Here is a 22976-nt window from a genome sequence, read left to right on the forward strand (position 1 = left end):
TTTTAAGAAAAAATATGTACAGTAATTACAAATTCATGAAAAATTACTCTGGAATACTTTAGTCAATTCTAAAATAACCCCATAGATTATTTTAAATAATTTCTCGTTCCCATTTTAAATAGAAAATTAGTTTAAATAGTTTCTTATTCCATCAAAACTATTTCCGTTGGCCTTAGGATTTGGGAGAAAAATTCCAGCTTTGCAGAGTTACTGCCGTTTGTCCAGTCCAAGCTCCTTGTACACAAATGCTAGTTGTGTCGAAGCCTAAAACAATGAAAAACATTTCACTGTGAAAAAACCAGCAGACACTTCATAGCACTTTGCACATTTCAGAGAAGTATAACTCCCTCTTTCCCCACGCTATTGCTGCTTCCCTCCCAGTGCAATTCGTGCTCCTGTAACATTGGGTATAATAATGTGGATTCTCCTGCAGCCTGTACAGTAATCAGAGTTCTTCCTGCTCAATTCTCTTTATAAAATGGCAGCTGTTGTAATGGGCTTTTCACTGAGATCAGAAAAGCTTCCTGTGAATTGAGCATTACTGTCAGGTATAGCACAGCTTGTGACTAGAACAGCAGTGGCAAGTCTGAAGCCAGTGTCACAAAAATGCTTTCGAAATTGCTTTGCTTCTTCCCACTGTAGCCAGTGGATGAAGAAAGTGTCTTGCTCGTGTGTATGCACTCTATGCTAAGTAGACAAGCTGAATTCCACTGTGCAGGGGGAAAGCAACATAGAATTATTTTTGTGCACGTTGCTTTTTCGTACCCTGAAATTCCTTCGTGTTTTGTTCTAACTGATTGTTTTCAGCAAAAATAAAGGCTCCCAAGAACTGCTTGCAAAGGTACAAAAGAGCTAAATTAATAAATAATTAGCAAAAACATACATCTACATGGGTATGTATAGCATGTTCCTGATATACATAGTAAGAAGCCCATATGAGTACTGCTACCAGTGTTGGGGGAATGAAAGTGGAAGAGCTTCCGTGCTGAATTTGCAGTATATGATTTAAGAAGCTCAATCCTTGCACAGTGCAGTCAGCCTGTTTTCAACAGCACCAATCAGCTTTTGTGGTGGAAGGGTAATGGCTGAATCCAGGCCTCTGCCCACCCCAGTCCCCCAAAACAGATGCTAGATGCTAGTGAAGACAATCTGGCTCATGACTTGAGCGTCTCAAGAAGAAAGGCATAAATGCCATCTGTAGGATTCCTCTGGTTGGATGATGACCAATTAGATCTTTTTTTTTTTTTTTGATATAGCATTTTTTTCTTGCTGGGTGATATCTGAAGTTGGTGCATCGTGAATAGAAGGCATCTCCATTTATGGAAAAAGAGGTGCAGAGTCTCTTTTTTTCCAACAAGGGACCTCTTATTTATTATGGAGAAAAGTATTATTTATGAAACACTCAAGGAGAAAGCAGAACAATTAAAATATGTCTAAAGCTCGAGAAGCGTTAATGTCATACACAAGCAAATGCTCTTTTAACATCTCGTCTAGGTAAGTACTGGGATCAAGATCAGTTTGTACTGACCAATTCACATAACAGCTCCTCGTGCCCATTCAAGGTGACTTTGGGGCATTCATCTTAAAATGGACAGCCGCCAAACACTTGTGCTTATGAATGGCTTCACCCACTTCAACTGTTTTGCTCAGTTTTCCCTTTAACCTTCCAGGATACATGCTAAACCCCCTCCAGGGTGTTTCCCCCCCCAGTAAGTCACCAGGGAGAGGAATGAGAGGCGATGCATGCAGACATGGCCAGTTGAATATATTTTGCTGCCTGAGATGAATTGCAACAGGATGTCCCCTTACCACCTGGACCAACAACTGAATTTCACTTCCACATTGATGATAGGATAGCATCCCCCATGCACCCAAGGTAGCTGGCCAGTTTGGGGACTGCAGGAAAAGCCATATGGCAACAAAGGGGAATAGCTGGCAGGCTCAGGAGGAACAGCTGGGGGTGCTTTTGCTGTCCCCACAACATCTGCCACCTGAAGCAGCTGCTTCATTCTGTCTAATGGTAAGGCTGGCCCTGTGTGTAGATATCACAGGAGAGATGGTGCTAGGTAGATAAGTGGTGATGTGCAGATTTGAGATGGTTATTTGGGAATCACAAACACTGTACATGCATACATATTATTCCTCAAACGTTCACGACCCTTGAAGGTTCGGTTTTTATCTCACAACATGAGAGCAATTATCTCCACAGTGTATAACACTGATCTGTGCTGTTTCTCTTGTTGATTGCAAAAAAGAGCACAGTGAGGATACCTGATTTAAAGAATCTTCCCAAGATGGAGCACAATGACTGCCTCCTGGCTGAACATCTAAGAGAATATTAGGCATCTGAAGTCCTGAAACAAGCAGAAAAGGCCAACAAAGGATGAGACAAGAGTGGGGGAGAAGCTGTGTTTTTCTTGTAGAAACAAGTATATACTCTGCTGGTGATGAAAGTAAATTCAGTATTTTGTCACAACCCGTTATGCTTAATGACTGATGGGGATGGAATATTTTGAAGGTATCCTGTACCTGTTCACTCCAAAGCACTTTCGTAATATAAACTCATTTTGGTCATTCATCCCGTTAAAAAAAAAAAGTGACCCAGATGCTATTATCATAATAGCCATTCCATGTGATGCACTTTAAGGCAAAGAATGCATTTACACCAACATTACCACTCCCCATATGTACATTCAACAAGGGCTTGGGAGATTTATCGAGCTTCTGGTCAGAAGGTGTGCTTGTCTGATTTAATCTGTTTCTCCGTAAAAAGTCTGTCCTCATCACCTTGCCCATCTGATGATGGTAGATGTCCACACAGCAGAAACTCCCATTTGTCCATGTAATTTCTACTGAGCATTTCAGCCCTCATGACCCAGCCCTTCAACCACCATGACTGTGACTTAGGATCCAGCCATCACCCTTCTCTGTTTACTCGTGAGGAACTGAAGCCTTGAGCTGGGTCACACAAGAGTCCTAAAGTAGGTCTTGCTTCAGTTGCTTTGTAATGTATGTGCAAGCAACAGCAAGTGCAAAAAAGGAACAGGAAGAGAATCTGATGAGACCCGAATTGGATCTTTCAGTGGTACCAATAATCTGTTTGGAATGGAGGGGTAGGGAAGGAAGCTGAACACTGCATCTAGACCCACATCCCCGTCCCTTGAAGAAAAGGTTGGTGCAACTGCAGAGCTCTTATTTAAGGTTGTGTTTGCATAGCTCTTGCTCAGAGATTGTAAGAATTCAGATTGGACAAAAATATTTGTACATATGCATGCTATTGTTGGATCGGGGCAACAGTCCTTCCATTGCAACATTTTCTCATATAATGATTCCGCTAACCACAGACTTCTAATTTTACCTTTCACTTTTGTGCAGTTGTCTTGGGCATGGAAAGCTTGTACAGCTTTTCTCAGTTTACAGATGTATCTTAATAACCCAGCCAGAGGTATGCGTTGATCGTTTTCAGAGGCTGTGATGAAAGCAGAAGGATAATTCTAGAGCAAAGGGAGGGGGTTGGGGAGGAGAGGAAATGTCTGAGTTAGCAGGATGGAGTTACTGTGCAGCAATTAATTTTTAACTGGGTGGAAGTCGCTCTGCAATGTCAGCTGGAGAGAAGCATTTCACAGATTTGATTATATAGATGAAGAAACCACTCATGCCAGTCATATTTGACAATTATGAAAAGATTTTATCTGTGACTTAGTAAAGCACTGCACTTGCTTTCTGTTAAAACCCCCCTGTAAACATCTTGTATGACTGAGACTGGAAAGAAACTCAAAGGAACATCTTGCCAGCCCAACACTGCTGCAATTCATCCTCCTCTCTCTTTCAACACAACTGAGAGATGTATTTTGTTAAGGATGTGATGTGGTGCTTTTTTTCTCTCCTAATCTTGCTTTCTCTCTGCTTAGGCTTATATCTGATCTTGGCAATAACATTTCCATGTCTCGTTACTTTGCAAAGGAGCCTGGATAATTCGGGCTTGCCTGTGAACTGACTTTCCGTGAGGGGTTGCACATGACTTGTGCATTTTTTCATGTTGTAAGCTGCCTTGAGCATGGTTTGAACTGTGGAAAGGTGCCATACGGATAAAATTATGTATGTTGGTAAGTAAGTAAGTATGAAGAGTTACAGGGAAATTCTAGATATGTTACTAAGAAGTTAGTTTAATTGCTTTTAATAGGGCTCCTGGGTAAGCGTGTACAGATCCGCAGCCTAAAGCACTTTCTTAGTACCGTCCTATTGAAGGTTCTTAACTTGGCTTGGATCACAACCATTCCTAAAAAAAACCAACCTATCTGAACTGTAAAAACTGCTATTGAGATTCATTCCCCTCCTCCCCCCAGTAGCTTGAAATGCACTTTGTAGTACAGGTATTAAGAATAGATGAACTGGTACCTGTGGCCTAATATTCTGATAGGGACAGTAGCTCTGGATATACTCCTTGCAAGTCTCATCAACCAAAGGATTACCCCATTCTTCTTGTTCTTCAATAGTTAGGGGAAGATGAGGGTCCAACATTGTATTTAAAACATCCAGGAATGGGGCCTGTGAATAAAATGAATGGTTTTTTCCCCCACAACTTCAGAAAACTATATAAAATGAAAAAACCAGATATAATATGTAAGCTTGCCAATATTTCCCAGTGTACCTAACCAGGTCCTCTAATTAGGTCGTTGTAAGAAATTAGATGTAGAAGCTTCATGCATATTAATGGTTAACACATCTGAGGAGAAATATTTTTCATTTGCTTACTGAATTTCATTTGCCCATTCACCCACTTTGGAGAGATCCTTGTAAGCCCTTTTAAATAACTACAATGCCTGTTCCATCTTGATATAATTGTTGGAAACCACCCAGCGTGGCTGGGGCAACCCAGTCAGATGGGTGGCATATAAAAATACTGTTGTTGTTGTTATCCATAGCAAATGGATAAGCAAATTCAATAAGATCGTCAACTACCTTTGCTGCAAGACCCCCAGAGTATTCAGCAACCCCACAGGTGCCATCAGTCTCTGAAGGGAAAACATCTGGAACGGGCCCACCACCATTACAGGGGGAAATTGCTGCAAGTAGTTCAAACTTCACCATGTAACAATTTGACTATGACAAGGGTGTGCATTGCGCCCCCAAGCCCGCCCCAATCTGTGGTCCATTTCTCATACCACTTGGGAGTGAAAACTACACCAACAGTGTGTCCTGCCAAACATGTTGGGCTGATGACCCTTTGAGGCAATGCCATGACGTCCCAAGGCGGCTCAGTGGCAACCTCCATATGGATACTGAAGTTCTCCAACACCACACCAGAGGCTCCCTGGGCCAGGGATGCCACCGGACAACAAGGTGGTTATTGGTGTGTGGGGTGTGTGTGTGTTATTGGGTGCTTCTTTTTATTTTGATTATGTATTTTGTGTTTTTATATCATGATTTTCTCCTGTGAACCGCCCTGAGACCTGTGGGTATAGGGCGGTGTATAAATTTAATAAATACGTAATAATAAGTCTGTCTTTCTGGTCCAACACCTGGTGCAGACCCTCTAAGCCAGAGATGGGGAAATTACTTTTTGCTGCCATCTTAAACGGGGGGTGAGAAGGCTTCCAAAAGCCTCTGAGGGGACCCCCACCTCCACTTTTAGATCAGAGTGAGGCTGGAGACTTAAAAGGGAAGAGAGGGAAGCTTTTGCAAGTCTCTTCTCACTTCCCTTTTAAGTCCCCTTCACTCTGATCTTTAAGCAGGGGTAGGCGGCCTGCAAAAACCTTTGCACTTGAGTGGAATGAAATGTGGTAGGAGCAATCTCACCTGTAAAACCATAGCTCTGATAAGGTGTGGATCATTATTGTAGAGAGCTCCTGCAAGAACTCCTCCAGCACTCACACTCATCAGTGCTGTAAGCGCTGGCTGAGAATATCCCAGTTCATGTAACAACTTTATGCAGGCCTGGAGGTCTTGAATACCATTGTGCTTCTTTGTCCTACTGCCATCTTTATGCCATCTCAGGCCTAACTCTCCTCCACCTCTGACAAATAAAACAACAATGAAAATACTGAGAAATGTTACACATCTCTTAAAAGACAACCATCATTTTCTAATATATATGGAAGCCTTCCTATGTCATAAATGGGCCAATACATGTGCTTTGGTGTCTTTTTAAAGCTTTCACGTTTCTGTCAAATATTTACAGCTAAAGAAGTGATAAAACAGCTAGATTCACAGATCCATGCGTGAGTGCGGTCAACTTTTGCATATGAAAGGGGACAAGGCCATTTTTGCAGGTCCTTTCTTTCTCTTCCATGCCCTGAAAACCTGCTTCAGAGGACCGGGGAACCCCTGGAAGAAAATGGGAGGTGGGGCAGAGGGCTGCAGGTGGAAACCAGCATAGGGTGCTTATTTACGCATCACTTAAAAATGGGAAGTCCATAGCGAAAGAGAGGGTGAAAGAGGGCACTGATTTGCACAAAATGTGCATATGCTAATATTTATATATGCAAACTCAGAAATGATTGCAACAATTTAAGCAGAAATACGAATAATCTCAGCAGTGTTCGGGAGTCTGTGACCTATGTGTCTCCTCAGACTGTTGTCTAGGAGCTAACTGTTCTCCCTTATTATTTTTTAAACATTAAACTGAACTTGGAATGGGCAGCTTTTCAAACAGAAGTCTGTCCTCCGTAAAGTAAGACACCTGGTAACCTAAATTGGCAAGTGCTGTCCCTCCCTCTTTTGTCCCTACAAGCCTTTGCTTAAAGTTTCTTTGGAAATGCAAGGACTTCCATTCAGGGGAGTGCTCAGCTGGACCCAACCCATTACATTTAGTATTCTGAAGAAAAGTTATTTATTTACTTATACATTCACTTCAAGGCAGTGCGAAATTCTTAAAACTGTTCTGAAAGCAAAGTATCATTTTACAGTGATTGTATTATTATTTCTTGCCTAAGCTACTGTATTTTAAAACTCAGCACATATTTTTCAATACCTTAGTCAGGTTCGCTAATTAGGAAAGAGGTATAAAGTTGCTCACATTCTTGAAACAATATAAACAAACAGCATTTACAAATTTACAGGTAAAACCTACCACCCAGAGCAGCTTTCGGATTTGGAAATAAGGATAAGATGGTGAAAAGCCTGCTCAAACATTATGTGGAAGGAAGGGAAGCAGATATGGGAGGCATTTGCACTTCTGCTGTAATTTCAGATCGGTGAGCTCCAGGGGTTGTTTCGACTCACAGAGCACACAGACTGAGACCCACTAGTCCCATATCATAGCAGAAGTACAAAAAGAAGAAGCATGGCTTACTCAGGCTAGTGCCCACTTCTTAGTAACATTGGGGCCTTTTCTTTTTCTTTTGCTACTACACAAATTCTACTTCTTTTAAAAAGAATAAATTTCCAAATGATTTATATTTTTTTGTCCTATTGTAACCAAGGGAGGCCAAGTCCACAATCCCAAGAACACACATAGGGAATTAAATTCCACTGAAACAAACTGGGCTTACTTCCATGTTGTGTTACAACAAGGGGGAGAAATCTTACTTTTTATATATTTATGTGTTACATTTGTCAATTCCATCAAAACTGAATTGAGGACCTGGCATCCTGAGATATGCTATGTATTTACTGTGATGTCACAAAAAAACCCAGTAATGATTTGCCTAACTACATTTTATTGTTTATTTTGTTGTTTTACAAAACCACGCAGAGAGAGAGAGGGAGAGAGAGAAACTATTTTCTTTTGGTTATTTTCAGCTGCTGTTATCGGTTATTTAGAACTATGTGGAACAGCTGAAAGTCCTTTATATGCTGCCACAAAAAAGACAGAAAAATTAGTTAATGGGATAGGTTTTTTAAAAATTAAGGTGACTTCTTTTGTCGGCAAATAAATCCTTCATTATTTGTTTTTAGGTGAATGTAAATCACCACAAGGTTAATGCAATATCAGAATATAATTTTATATGACATGGTGAAAGAAAAGCCTTATATAGTGGAAGCTACCACAGGAATAGTATGAAAGATCTCTAAAAGGCTTTCAAAAATCCAATCAGTTTGCACTAAGCCAAAGAACTGAAACAGTTGCATTTTCATCCCTTGAATTTAACTGAATTCATCTAAGCAACAGAAATTTTAAGAAATTATCAGTAGGTAACACAAATTTAGGAGGAAATTGTTTGCAAATGGAATGGGAAACTTTACAGTCAAAAGGAATGGGAATGGGAAACTTTACAGTCAAAAGGAAAATTTCAAGCACTGAGAATATATCAATCACATTTTCACAAGCAACAGAAGCCACAAGACAGTGTTTTTTAGTGTATAGATCTTACCTAACATGACAGTATGCTAATATCCACCCATCCTTGATTAGCATTAAATTTTCTGCTTTAAAGCTCATGTTCAAATCTATGCCATAAGCTCCATATACATGAACCAGAAGTGGCATCCTGCGCAGCTCTTTAGAATTGGCTTTATGAAAAACTGTAATTGGCACGCAAGTTTCATCCTGAAAATGAGGGAGTATTTTGCATTAAAGGATGTTTCAAAGTTCACAAGGAATACACAGGTACAAAAGCTTCAATTACATATTTTAAACATGTTTTTCTTATTACAGTAATTCCTTGGCACTTTGCGCAAAAGCACTCTTGACAAATGAAATGGAGATTAGCCTGCCACTGGGTTCGTTTACCAATGTGGAGCATAAAAACTCATTTAAATGCAACACCTGAGAAATCTATAAACCATGAAAGCAACTGGCTCCTCCTGCACCCTCTAATGATACCCATCTGCATTATGACCTGAGCAGCTTAGCACTTAGTGCAGCAGCAAAGCTTTTGTTATAAACTTAACATTTCTGTATACATATATATTTATCTTAAAGCTTGTAAGTTTGAGATGAATTTCCCCCGTGTGACTGAAACACACATAACGCAAAGTCAGGTTATTTTACTCTCCTTTGCATTTCATAAAGATTTAACAAACAGGAATTTTTTTTCTGGGAGGGGATTTTTGCGTGAACATTTTTTTCCCTGTTGCACATGTTACTTGTTTCTGGTTGTTTTTATTTATAGTAGGAGCAGGTGATGTCAAGCTGTCCTTCTCTTCCAGCAGGATAAACCAAGTATTAATGTGATAAGAGACAACTCAGTAAGTCTTGCGTGCCATGACATTCTCTCTTGCCTAAAGAAATAACACCATCACCTCTCAAAAAGTAAAAACAGAAAAAAGCAAATTTAAACTTCCCGAATCTCTTTCTGCAGGGCTGAAAAGAAACACGCATAGGTCTAGTGAATATGCATATCTAGAGGCCATTATATGGTGTCAATTTCTATTTTCCTTCCAGTTGCTGCTTTAAAAAGGGCAGGAAGAGAACAGAAAGTCTTACCTTGCTTTTAGCTTCTAATCGTACAGTGTGACAATTCATTGTAACTGGCACCTCTTGCTCAGTGTGCTCAGTAAGGCTGTTTTTCACCAATGAATATGCAAAACGTACTGGAGGTTGAACTGGGGAGAGGAGCCAAAAGTAGAAAGTGCTGGCGGTGTACTCAGGATGAGGATCCAATTCAAATGAACAGGCCCAGGCAGGTAGCTGGGAGTAAAAAACCCACAGTTAGTAATATCCCCCTCCCCAGTCTTTGAGATTTTCTCTACATAACTGAATCCCAGGCTTCCCCTCTGATGAAAGGATTCAAACTTCAAGCTTAATTAACTTTGGCATATGTGTTTGCCAGGAGTTGCTTTCCCCCCTCTCTCTTCCTCTCCGTAAATTAAGAGGGAAAAAAGTCAAAAGAAACAGTATGACAATGAAGGCAACAATTTAGCTAACTTTCCCCCTTCCTTAAAAGCTGCTTAATGAGGTTCAACAATAATGCAAGAGGAAAACAGAATATTACGTTGTTTTGAAACAAAGGGAGCGAGCAAAGCAATCAAGTCACCTTTAAAAATGATAATATTGGCATTAAGAAAACACAGCCATTGTGATGCTTATGTATCTGTTTTAGGGATGTTTGTCTTACTGACCCCTGACACCCCTGTATTATTAGGAAGTTTTGAAAATCTTTCTTCTCCCCCCCTCTGTCTGCTCTCTCACTCTATCCAACTTGAAATGCAGCCAAGTCAACGTCAGTTATTGCACTGAGGCCACGCATCGGCTTTGCAGAGCTCAGCCACTTAGAATCCTTGCCTCTGACTCTATTCCCAGCGCTAGCCACTGTGAAGAACAAAATCATTTTTTTGGCACAGCTACACTCAGAAACTCAGGGCTATTATGTTTTAAGACTTAACACTCCTAGAAATGAAAAGAATCAGGATTCATTCTCTGAGAGCAGCAGGGTCTCTTACCCACTGCTTACTTTCTTTGAAGGAGTTCTGGTTAGTAGGTTGATAAAGGCTTTGGGAATTGTGGCAGTCAGAGTCAAAAAGCTTTACAGAGAAAAACCGCACTCCGTGTAATTGATTAAAACCTGAAGAGGATCATTCTAAAAAGTCTAGAAAATCCTACAAAATGGGTACTATATTTAACTTGAATGCTACAATTAGGAGAATGGTTGGGGAGTGTGTAAGTTTACCCTTTTATTGCAAGTATGCTAAGTGAAATTTTGAAATATTTTCAGATAACTGAGTTTTAAGGCAGGAGTTAGCCTAAGGTTTTTAAGAGACAGAGCTTTTGTCCTTTGATTTATAAAGTTCAAAGGAAAGCCTGGATTGACAAAGTTATGCTTTAAGTAAGGAAATATGGTCAATTTTATCTAATAATTTTAGACAAATGAGGCTTTTTTGTTAATTAAAAGGGTTATTTATATAGGTTACTTCAAGACTGTATGCAGCAATTTACTATCGAAATAAATAAAGGTTCAGGTATAAGGATTCACTTTGTGTTTTATGTATGTAAGATAAACCACTAATGATTTTTCATTTATGCTACAAAACCACCCAATATTTTGTAACATTGTTTTGCTTTGAAAATAAGCATTTAGGAAATAGCTGTGCTATTAATACCAATACTAATACTACTAATAATTTATTTCTACCCCGCCCATCTGCCTAGGTTTCCCCAGCCACTCTGGGCGGCTTCCAGCAAAAGATTAGAAATACATTAAAACATCAGTCATTAAAAACTTCCCTAAACAGGGCTGCCTTCAGATGTCTTCTAAATGTCATATAGTTGTTTATTTCTTTGACATCTGATGGGAGGGCGTTCCACAGGGCGAGCGCCACTACCAAGAAGGCCCTCTGCCTGGTTCCCTGTAATTTCGCTTCTTGCAGTGAGGGAACCGCCAGAAGGCCCTCGGCGCTGGACCTCAGTATTACATTTTGCTAGCTCCAAAACTGTCCCACAGAGACAAATCTGGGGGAGCAAATTATGGTTTTTATAATCAACAGCACAACTCCCTCCATTTCATCATAAAAACAACTTCTAAAATAAAGCTTTTAAAATGATCATCTTCTTCATTAGTCAATTGGACTTTATTCCATCATTGAACCAGAATTGGGTAGCAGCCCTACAAACAAAGTAAAACACACTTTTAAAGTGGGGGCAGGGGCTCAGGACTTTTGGGTCACCGCCTAACAGGCTGATACTATAAGCAACCACTTAACCAAGGCTAATGGCAGCACAGTGCAGTTGTTATCCTATACGCTCACAGCATAAAAATCTGCAATGCAAGAGCTACAGAAACAAAAGGTAATTCCATAATGCTGATAACCATTCCCTCAGAATCCTTAGAAAGTCAGAAGTAAGTTCCATTGAGTTCAATGAGGTTTAGTTCCAGGTAAGTAGTTATACAACTGCAGTCACAATGTTTTGTTGTTGTTTCTAGATCTACTATTATCTAAAATGATACTTTCTGAAATACTCAGTTTTCCACACTATAATCCATCACCCTTGCAGTCAGCACTATAAGGCTATATGAAACGCACAACCAGTACTATTTTTCTAGAAAAAGAGGTGCCGGAACTCACTATGAACACCTCCCGTGTTCTCTTATAATGGCAATGGCACCCACCTGAGAGGTGCTGGAACTCAGCTCCAGAGAGTTCTGGCTTAAAAAAAACCCCTTGTGTACCACTATTTACGCTACTTTGATTATATTATAGTTTTTTGTGTATCCCTGGAGGCATCTGGATAAACCAAGTTCAAACTACAACCTGCCCTTAATTTATAAATTAATCTTGAGCAATAAAATACTAAGCTTAAAAATGTGTGGGTGGGTATATAAATCAAAACATTTACCTTAACGTTGCGAACTGAGTTTGACACAAAAGAAAAAATATCTAAATACAGATGACCGCAGAACTTCAGAAATGCAACACAGTAGTCTTTGAACACCTCTAAGTCAATTAATCTGGTATTTTCCTTCACTGTGTAAATGGACAGCCAGTTCTCCAAACCACATGAGTCAACTGGAGCTTTCATTAGCTACAAAACAAAGAAGAGTCCAAATGCCTACATGTAAAAAAATGGAAATTATGCAATATTCAAACATTTTCAGAAAGCTGATCTTTTCCCCAGCTACTAATATCCTTACAGTAGCAATAGGTGACACGTTAGCAGCTTAGTGTAATGTTACCCCTGACAGTTCTGGATATTCCGGAGAGGTAGTGCTTAGCTGCTTCATGGCATCTGAACAAGTATGTTCCTACTCATCTTCAGATGAAATGGTAAACCTATAATCTCTCTCCCACTGTCTTCTGTAGCAGGAGGTCATGTATATACAGTATACTGCATATGGATGTTAAATTTTGATCATTTGAGGGTAATGCAACAAAAGAAGGAATAACCAACCAAGTAACACGTTTTCAGTTTCTCCTCAAATACCAGCCATAAATCAAGAAAGTGCCCAGCTGAGCAATACTTTATATTTCTTTTCAACTATTTTACAGTGTTTCCTATAAGCTTCCACATATCTCAGCAGGAAGGACAATAAAAAGATGAAATGGAGTCCACAAGGGCACCAGAGCTAAGGAGTGGAAATGGGCAGAATTGCATTTCTAGAACAATGTATACTATGAAAGTGAATTTAATGATGGAAACTGTGATAGATCTATACTAACCCTGGAGATCGAAAACTCTTCTGCTTTTTATGAAACAGAATAGGAAATAGTAGCAGAAGCTCCTTCAATGGAATTTCAGAGCCATCTTTCTCAAATACATAATAACAAAAATATAAAATTATTTCATAGGTCTGTAATTGAACTAGCACCAACCTACCGTGAGGGTGCTATTCAAGGAATGAATGGGATTGTGTAGTTTTGCTGGAGAAGGGATATCCATTTGCTGCATTTAAAATTCAACCAACCAGTTTTTAAAGGACTAAATAAAATAAATAAAGTGGAAGGTCTATTGAATGATGAAGCATTGCTTCACATGAAAGGATATAACTTTGTTCATATTTGCCTCAGTGTGCTAAGTGACTGCTCTGCTGTCAAGAGTTACGGGGGTGGGGGCAGAACGATCAGTTTCTAAATAACTAAAAACAATTAAAACCACAATAAAACTTCAAAATAAATTGAAAACTGGTGCAGGCACTGGTGGGAAAATGCATTATGATGCTTGTCATTATTATTACATTTTTTTCAGAGCTTGTGTTTTTGAAACATGCACATCCTAAGTGCACATTGTACTGAAAGCATCTAATTTACACTGTCTTCTTCAAAATGTATAGAAAGCATTTTTAAGTCAGTCCCAAGATTGATTAATGTAACTGATCAATAACTAAACATTAAACCCCTGCTTGCTTGCTTTCTCTATTACATTTCCAGGTAATGAAGAAGATAAGGAGAGGGCTGTTGGAGCAGACAAAAGCACTATCTAGTCCAGCACCCTGTCCTCACAGTGGCCAATCAGATGCCTACGAGAAGTCGAGAAGCAGGACATGAGTGCAGGAGTACTCTCCCCACTTGTGCTCCCCGGCAGATGGTATTCATATGCAGTTATCACAGCTAGTAGCCACTGACAGCCTTATCCTACATGAACTTGTCAATCCTCTTTTAAAGCCATCCAACACGGTAAGGGAATCTACCATCTCATTATCCTTACTTCACCCTATCTTTATAATAATGAAGGTGTCTAGAACTCAACACTACAAAATCCAGAAGTCCAGTTGGGCTCATTCAGTTTAAAGTGTGTATTTCATTCCAATGGCTAGAAGTCTCCTCTGAATGATTTTTTTTTTGTCCCCTTTTTTTAGTGCATGTAAGCTGGGTGGAGGAAAGGAGGATACATGTTAGGGACCAGGCCCATGCACATGAAAGCCATATACAGTAGTACCTCGGGTTACAGATGCTTCAGGTTACAGACTCTGCTAAGCCAGAAACAGAACCTCGGGTTAAGAACTTTGCTTCAGGATGAGAACAGAAATCGTGCTCCGGCAGCGCTGCAGCAGCGGGAGGCCCCATTAGCTAAAGTGGTGCTTCAGGTTAAGAACAGTTTCAGGTTAAGAACGGACCTCCGGAACGAATTAAGTTCTTAACCCGAGGTACCACTGTATGGACTTTTAAAAAGTACTTAATTTTTTTTTGGGGGGGGGGGATATTGAATAGTTTGGATCTCTTGCTACTAGATGTTTGAAGCAACTTAAACGCTTACTTGCATATCAGCATCTTATACCCACTGGTGGAGGAAGTGGGATGTGGTGGGTGCGGTCTGCCCCAAGTGCCATCCCTGAGGGGGGTGACATTGCCACGGTGCCCCCCTGGGACGCTTGCCCCGCCCCGCAGGCAGCTAGCCCCCGCCCCCAGGTGCACAGCATGTGTGCTGCTCCGGGTGCTGGAGAAGCTAGCTCCGCCTCTGCCTATATACCTTGTATCCCACTGGGTCTCCATATGTAGTAAGAATGTACAACTCATTGTTTCTGTGTTCAACGTGGTAAATGACTCCTTCTGTTCGTTGTTGCACAAGAACAGGAGACTTAAAAGGGTGGTGGGAATCAACCAACCACACTTCAGAGGCATTCTTGCTGTTACTGTTTATAGTCAGACAGCGTTTGTCTTTTGTGCGGTAGAGATCCACAAAATATCTGCAAGGAAACAACAAACTATTAGCAAACATCACCAGTAGAGGTAGCCAAGATATTTGGATAACAGAAGTTTCCAAAAAAAAAAAAAGGTGGGGGGGGGATGCTATCCATTGCCATTTACAGTAACATGAGTCTAGGGATAAAGTCCAACTCAGTAAAGCAGATTCCTATTTGCTGATCTAGCCCACAGCGGGGCTGTATTTGCCTCTTGGCAAACAATCAGTTCAGATCTCTGGCAGGAGTCCTCTGTCCCTCCCCCAGCAGTCTGCCTCGCCCACTTTTTGCTCTGGCTCCATCTTATTGGCTTAAGGGCTGCACACTTTTGGCATGCAGCCTTTGACTGATTATCCCCAGGGTAATGCAGCTTTTGACTGGAGATGCTTTGGACTGAACCTGGGACCTTTGGCTACTGAGCTCCGGTCCTTTCCCCGTCGTGACTACAACATCATCACATTTTTGGATGTGTATAGCGAGTACCATAGCTTGGCATCTACTCCAGAATACGAAATCTTTCAAAATGTTTAATCACTGTATATTACTTTCACTGAGGAACTTTGCAAGCCACATCCATATCTAACAATACATGAAAAGTATATTGGGTTGGATAAAGACTTATTTGGACTTAGGTGGCAAGGAAATAAATAGGACAAATTGTCATGAATTAAGTCCACTGATTTCAGTGGGAACTAAATCCAAATAAGACTGGATCCAACCCAATACCTATTTATTTCTGAGTGCATTCGTTTTGTTCCTTACGTAACTCTGGAGTTTAATGTTCTCTTTTAGTCTGCAATTCTCACATTTTCATGTTTCATTTTTACAGGTTTGTGTTTCCTTTTAAACCATTATCTCATGTACAGTAATGTGTAAAATTTAGGCTCCACAATCTATTTTACAACTTTTTGAAAAGACACAGATCGTCAGCTTCATGGAAGGAAAGGCAAAGAAAAGATTCAAGACAGAAATATTAGAACAAGAGGTTATTCAAAAATTTATTCTGCTTTCTTTCCAAAGGACTAAAAATCAGGGCACGGACAAACTAATACAGGACAGGACTTAGAAAGTTGTGGACCCTTTATGCATAAAACCCAGCAAATTAGCCTCTCTGTCAATGGAACTGTAAAACTCTTCCAAGAAAGCTACAAGCTGATCTTTACTTCCGTTTTGTTAGGAAAAAGAAATAATTCTGCTTTTTTAAAAAAACCCACAAGTATTTGATCAAAACCTGCTCTTGGTGCATACTTTCAGCACACAGATAAGTGCACCAAACCAATATGGTTTGCATTCTAAGAAACGAGAAGAATTCTATGAATGAAACAGGACTTCCCAACTCCCTTGCAGCTGCCTCATGAAGAGCTGCTTCTGAGGATTGAGGGATGCTTGGGAATTCTACCTAATACAGTATGGGGAGTGGGAGAGCTGCAGCTGCAGGCAGGGAAGCAACCAACATCAGAAAACCTCCATTGTATAAGCAAAAAGGCCTTTTGCTTGAGCTGTAACCTGGCTGGATCCAAGCCTATATTCATTTGCCCTGTGAGCAAATGAGAAGGAACTGCCTATGTTTTGTCTGGAGAAGAATGAGAGGACATATGATAAAACTCTTCAAATACTTTATATCCAATTACATTGAAAGGGCAAAAATCTGCTGCCCCACTTATATACATTTTGATTTCCCAAGCGCAAGAGGGAGGGAATGAAATCTCCCCCTGCCCTGAACTCAGATGTTGAGCTGAATCAGACAGCATCCAAAGCACTTTTGACCAAGGCAGGCCGTTTTCCAAAGAGCGGAATCAGGGTCAAAACAAAATCTTGTGGTCAGTGCACACCCCTAATATTAAGCTAGAAATGATTTTTGGGTCCACGTGCTCCTCCTTCAGACCTCCCACTGCATACTGACAGTAGTGCTTTGATCCTGGCTAAAGCAAACCACAGTTTCCCATTACATACAAAATGAATCACACAGAGAGAAAACTGTTCAATATATTCAGTTACCTTGCATCGTGTTCCGTATAAACAAGCTCAGAATGTTTTTTATTAAAATCGCACAAATACACATGATGACACTGTAGGTTCTTCTGGGTGGTATAGAAGAGAATCTCATGTGCAGCCCATTCTGGGGGATTGGGGGGGGGGGAGAGAAGGAAAGTCAAATTAGTGTTTTTGCAATTATGGAAGGAGCCAGGATTTTAGTTTTGGAATTTGAGAAATCCATTGTGTTTATTTATGCTAAGTTGAAAATGTGAAAATAAAAAACCTTCCAAGCATGCACAGTGGTCTGTGTATGACCCTTTGGATCTCAGTCACTGACCAGAAGCTTGAATTTAATGTGAAGAACGACAGATAAGCAGCGCAGGCTTAGAACCTTTCCTTCTCTTGCATAATAAGCATGTAACAGTTTTTCATTGTTGAGTTAGATTTAGTCGTCTTTCTTCAATTTAATCTTCCTGCTCCTTTTTCCCCAGCATCTGAGGCAAAATATTTTATCATGGTGAATATTAAAGTTTCCTCACAGCTAGCATAAACACGGCAACTTTGAGGATGCAGCTGTGAGCAAAAGCAGTTGGTGCAGTGCTGCACCTCCTTCCTCCTGACAGCAATGTCAATGCCACTTATTGGAATGGTCTGAAGGTAAGATAGAGCAGCAGTGAGATTGGCTCTGCGATACACCCACACAGCCTAAATCTGGCCCTCTTGCCAGTGCACCCATGCAGCTCCCACCTCACTGCCACCCTGTCCTGCCAAGCCAGCTTACTCCTGTTTGCAAGTACCTATTGAGCAGTGCCCGTGACATAACTCATTATAAGTGACACAAATTTCTTTCCCAGCAACACAAATGCCACCATTAACTTTTATTTTATTTGGCGGCTGAAACGGATCTATTTAGACAAATTACAAATGCATGGGCAACATCTGATAAACCTGAATGTTGTGAAGATTCAATAATAGAAGTCTGGTCTTCCATCTGAGATATATTACATTACGAAGGAAAGAGGTTTATGCTAACAGCTTACCAAAGCTAAAGACATTTGGGATGATACATTCCACTTTTGGTAATGTGTCTAATTTCACAACAATACACGCAGATTCTTCAGAATGTGCACATTTAATCGCAGCAGCCATGTATCTTTGATCTGGGCAAATTCGGATGCTCTGGATAAGGGAATTATGAAACGGTAGTGCTTCTGTACTAAGCAATATTTCATTGTTTCCTTCATCTACAATGTAAGAAAGAAAAAGCAATACTGTAAACCTAATACAAAGAACAGCTATTGTTTCTGTGTACTTTTTGTGATTTTTATAAATGCAGTGTTTTCCTATTAAATAGCAATGTATACATGCACGTTGATCCAGCTAAAGATAGTCATGGAACAAATTAGGTATGACAAATCTATGTCCCAGTTCTTCAAACGGAATTAGAATGCAGCTCTAAATCCCACTTACCTGAGTGCCACTGAATTAAAAGAGATTTACTTCAGAGCAGACATGTATAGGATTACACAGACTGTCACAGCTGAATGAATAAGACTGTGCTACTTTTTTTTTTTTTTTGCTTGATAATGCTATCTTAACTAATACTAATGGCAATATTTGTACTGTCCAGGAGATAAAGATTCCATAACCAGCAAGAAGCCCGCCCACCCCAAAAGCTTTCCACTCTGGATGATCTTCTGCAGTGGAAATTCCTTCGGAATGGGGTGGGCTGGCTTTTTAAGCACAGAGGACTCTCTGGAATGGTGTGGGATGCAATCTGAATGGTTGCAGTCAGACTGGGGAAAATTGGTAGAAACAGGGGATCCCTCTTACATAAGGAGAAATACCTTCCAGTTGTAGGAGGGGCTCTCTGGATTCCACCCAATAATTTTGACAAAAGAAAAGCTTGACAAAATGTAAAGCTTTATTACTTTACATCTGGCCTTATCATCAGATTTTTGCCCCTAAAATTAGGTTGTTTCAAATACACTGTGTCACTGATTATGAAGCAAAGCTCTTAGATAAGAACAACTGCCAGCCTACTCATTTCATGTAGATATTGAAGAGCACAAAAGACAGAATAGATGCTCTGGGCACTTCATATGCCAATGGTCATGAGGTAGAACAGAAGTCTCCCAGCACCTACTGGGTCCATCCTATAACGAAGGACTGAAGCCAACACAAAACTGTATCAGGGCACTAATTTGACTCTACAATTGAATCAAGGATATTTGGGAACAATTATATTGACAGCTTGGAGTCGTTTCCCTATCTCAGGCTTTGATTAGAGCCTTGGCAGAAGCCTTGGCAAAGCAGTGGGAAACACCCTCAGAAAATCTTCCGGATCCACCAGCCACCAAGGGTGGAGAGCCAGTGGTAGCTAGGGAGATCATGCACTTGCAAACTACTTCAGACCAGAAAGTCATAGAATGGATGCTGAAATTCCCCAGGTCCAATAGCTTTAAGAGACTTCACCACCACCACCTCTGGTAAGGACACAAAACATGTCCCCTTGCTAAATCACCCTTTGTTGTAATGTAGGTTGACTGCCGTTTTTTGTTGTTGCTAAAACTGTGCATGGAAACACTGAAAACAGTAAAAAGAAACCACCCTGGGCAACAACAAGAGGGACTCATACCTACTTCTCCCAGCTTCGAACGAAATATGCAGCCATTTTCTTCAAAGTAAACATACTCTCCAAACCTAATCTGTTCAAAATCAAGACAGACATGAATCCAAGACAAAATCTGCAGAATTAGGTCACCATCTCACATTAGGAGTCCAAATATTTTTCTGAAGCTTCTGCATAACAAACTGAACTCTTTTGAAGTTTATGGAACACAAAAAGAATACGAAACAATCAGCATCAGCAAATAAGGTTTATTAATGTAATTATCCTAATTTCTAATTACTCACAGAAACAATTGGGATACTGGTGCATCCCCAGATATTTGGCCATGGGCAGGGTCATTCTCTCCTCCAACCCAGGCTGCTGGAAGGTTTTAATTTTTTAAAATTTGTGTGGGGTGCTGGTGGTTTTTATTGTTGTTTCTTTTTACTGTATTGAGGGAGGGGAGATGGGTCTGGGATGAGAGGAGAGGAGCTGGGGCAAATCACAGCAGTTCAGGGTATGGGAAAGTATGGTGTGGGAGGTGGAGTAGGTTGGATAAGGGGCACATGTGCCAGCCCCTCCTCCAACCTGGAGATTTCCGGTTGTCGTATCAGCCAGCCCTTGGGTCTGCGGCTGCTGTATGCCAGGCCAGCTCTGAATAAGACCTCCCTCTCCGTGATCTGATTATGGATGAGGAGGTCAATCTGGTCTGTATCACTGCGACCTTGGTGGGTGAGCAGGATGGAATTGATCTCACCCAGCTGTGCCCACCCTGAGTACTCAGGGCAGCATCAGGGCAGATTTGATGGTCGGGGAGGGGGAGTTGCTGTGATCTATAGACATTATCTCTCTATATCATGTTGGGGGTGGATCTAGAGTATGTGTTCCTGGTACTGAGCAATGGAGACAGATTCTGCTGGTTTAGTGCCCACCTCACTGCCTAGCAATCTCCCTGAGTGCTGGCTTTGGGGGACTTCAACATCCATGCTGAGGTGACTGGCTCAGGACCTCATGGTTGCCATGACAACCGTGGGGCCATCTCAACATGTCATGGGGCTGTCCTAGCTGTGCCTCTATCAGGACAAGGATAGCTGAACTTCTGTCATCTATGCTCTGGTAATAAGGCAGTGTGTTGTATGTGGGGCTGCCTCCGAAGAAAGTTCATAAACTTCAGCTGGACTGCCTCCACTCATATAAACTGACCCAGACCCTGCGATCATCATATGAGTCTCTTCTTCGTTTGGCTTCTCTGTTAGAGGTCTGGAGGGTGGCAACATGAGAATGGGCTCCCTGCTTGTGGAGTGCTCCCCCCATGTATTTTCTTACCACTGGGCTGCTCAGGCTGGATGAATACTTGTCATAATGAGCTTGTAATCTTCGTTTGATCCTCTTTGTCATAGCCATATATTTTGCTGAACAAACTCTCCAGTTCTCCTGCTCTGACTCTAGAAGATCCTGGTACAAAACAAGCCACAAAAAGCCAAGTTCGATTAAGTAGGAACTGCATTCTTTGTCATGCATTGTAGAACTATGCTCAACAAACTTGGCCTTGCAGCAATTTGGCCAATACCATTTTGTATACCAGGGGGGATTGACTGGGCTGAAAGATTTGTTCAAATGGCATACCTTACAGGAAAAGAACCTCCATGACCGAGAGGCTCCGTGGGAATGAGGAACAACACAGGGATTTCTCAAGTGCTTTGCAAAGAAAAATGCCTGTAGCTTTGTTTGACTACAAGATCTTAGGACTGCAGATACAGAATATTTAGAGTGGTTCTTGCAGTGACCAGTACTGCCCTTAAGGAGGCGAAGAAAGTAAATGGAGCATAAAAACATGATGACAACATATTCATTTTACTTGATTCTTCATTCTTAAAAAATATATTTATGATTCCAAAGTCATGTCAGGCTTGGTTAAAGTAGACACCACGACACGGTATGAACTGATGGCAAGATTTCCCTCTCAGACATGCAGCATGTACAGGAATCAGAGTGAAAGCTGGGGAGGGGAAAGAAACACTTGTAAACATTTCTTCACAACTTTCCAAAAACAGTATATATGTTAAAAGGTTGTAAGAATTCCCACATGATGCTCAATATTGCCAGTATCATCACAGTTAAAAGATGCCTTAAAATATAACAGTGAAGCAATTATATTTTGCAACATAAGATCCTAACAGCCCATGCCATCTCCCCATAAAGAGCCAGGGGACTTATCTCAGGAATTCAGGCAGCAGCGCCCAGGTGACTTATTCCCTGCAGCACTGAGGCAGCTCATAGGTTGAATGAATTATTGGCGTGATTTTTCCTGTGCTGCAGTAGCATTCTTATAAAGCATATTTACTTCTCAGCAAGCAACCACAGAGCTGCACCGTTACTATAGCATATACAACCTAAGGAGCAGTTATTTCCCATATATTTGCTGTTTTAGTAAATAAGGACATTTATTGTCTGTAACGATGCCATGGGAATTTGAAGCAGAATTTAGCTAAATTTCAGTACAATGGCAATTTCTAGTTCGGCAAAATCAGTAGGAATGCAGTATCAGGACCTACCTTTTAACTTTCTGGCTTTCCGTAAGCAGGTATATAATACTTCAGGGGGAAAACGCGAATCTCACAGCGGAAGCCGCTACAGCTCAGAATCTGTTGATCGCTGACAAGCGCAGCAGCATGGTGAGACGAACTGCGATGGCATCATAGCTCCGCGACTCAACGCCTCAGTTGCCCTCACTCGACACACTGGACACCGTTGCCCATAAGCAAGATGGCAGCCAAGGCCGCTTTCTATCTAGAGTCACTAGTTTGCCCTTAGACAAAATGGTGGCCCAGCATCACACGTCCCTTCTATCGTTTTCCCTGCCCGTAGATAAGATGCCGGAGAACCTGGACCCTCCTGTCTCCATTTTGGTTCCGGGCATTTAAATATACCCCCCCCCCCAATAACCAAAACCAAACCCTGATTTGAGATAATTATCCCAACTTCGCTCTCTCTCTCTCGTTAAAATTATATTCTGATATTTTATCCCGAGACGAAGCCGAAATAAAATATTTATACTTTTTAAGTTTTCATAGCGATTTTGGGTTGTTTTCTTTAAAGAGGGAGCTACTGTGCCTTAACATGACGGGCAGAAAAATCAACAGGTGAAGTTCCTCCCCGTCTTCCTATGGCTCCACAGAGTAGGAGCGATAGGGATGAGAGGGAAGCTTCGTCGGCTATATTCCTTCTGCTATGGTGGTGGAGAGTCTTCAGACCACGTCTTCCCCTCTTCGAAAAGAAACGCTCAAAGAGGTCATATAAAACTCCTCCAAGCCTCGAAAGCTTCCCAAGTCCATCTCCCCTCACAGTTACCGCAGCTTATCAGACCGCGCAACATCCCTTAGCCCTTATCA

General features: G+C 41.1%; 1 protein-coding gene across 3 annotated transcripts; it reads right to left on the bottom strand.

Annotated features, from left to right (window-relative positions):
• Positions 1 to 22279, bottom strand: PREPL (prolyl endopeptidase like). 3 transcript variants are annotated; one of them, XM_081854661.1, is made up of 15 exons: positions 22140 to 22279; positions 21211 to 21583; positions 20911 to 21039; positions 19612 to 19681; positions 18014 to 18217; positions 16995 to 17115; positions 14786 to 15002; positions 12218 to 12403; positions 9371 to 9574; positions 8316 to 8491; positions 5800 to 6016; positions 4399 to 4548; positions 3359 to 3494; positions 2272 to 2354; positions 1 to 264 (listed from the first exon to the last, which is right to left on the bottom strand). In XM_081854661.1, the coding sequence occupies exons 2-15, from the start codon at positions 21418 to 21420 to the stop codon at positions 208 to 210; spliced, it is 2160 nt and encodes a 719-aa protein (XP_081710787.1). In that variant the 5' UTR covers positions 21421 to 21583; positions 22140 to 22279; the 3' UTR covers positions 1 to 207. The 3 variants fall into 3 exon arrangements, 2 of the variants coding, with proteins under 2 accessions (XP_081710787.1, XP_081710786.1); XM_081854660.1 differs by lacking the exon at positions 1 to 264 and having other exon boundaries at positions 1704 to 2354; XR_014154542.1 differs by lacking the exon at positions 1 to 264 and having other exon boundaries at positions 3359 to 3469.
• Positions 22280 to 22976: the final 697 nt, after the last annotated feature.

This window comes from Podarcis erhardii (genome assembly GCF_964252035.2).
Source record: "Podarcis erhardii genome assembly, chromosome: 3".
Classification (NCBI taxonomy): Eukaryota; Metazoa; Chordata; class Lepidosauria; order Squamata; family Lacertidae; genus Podarcis; species Podarcis erhardii.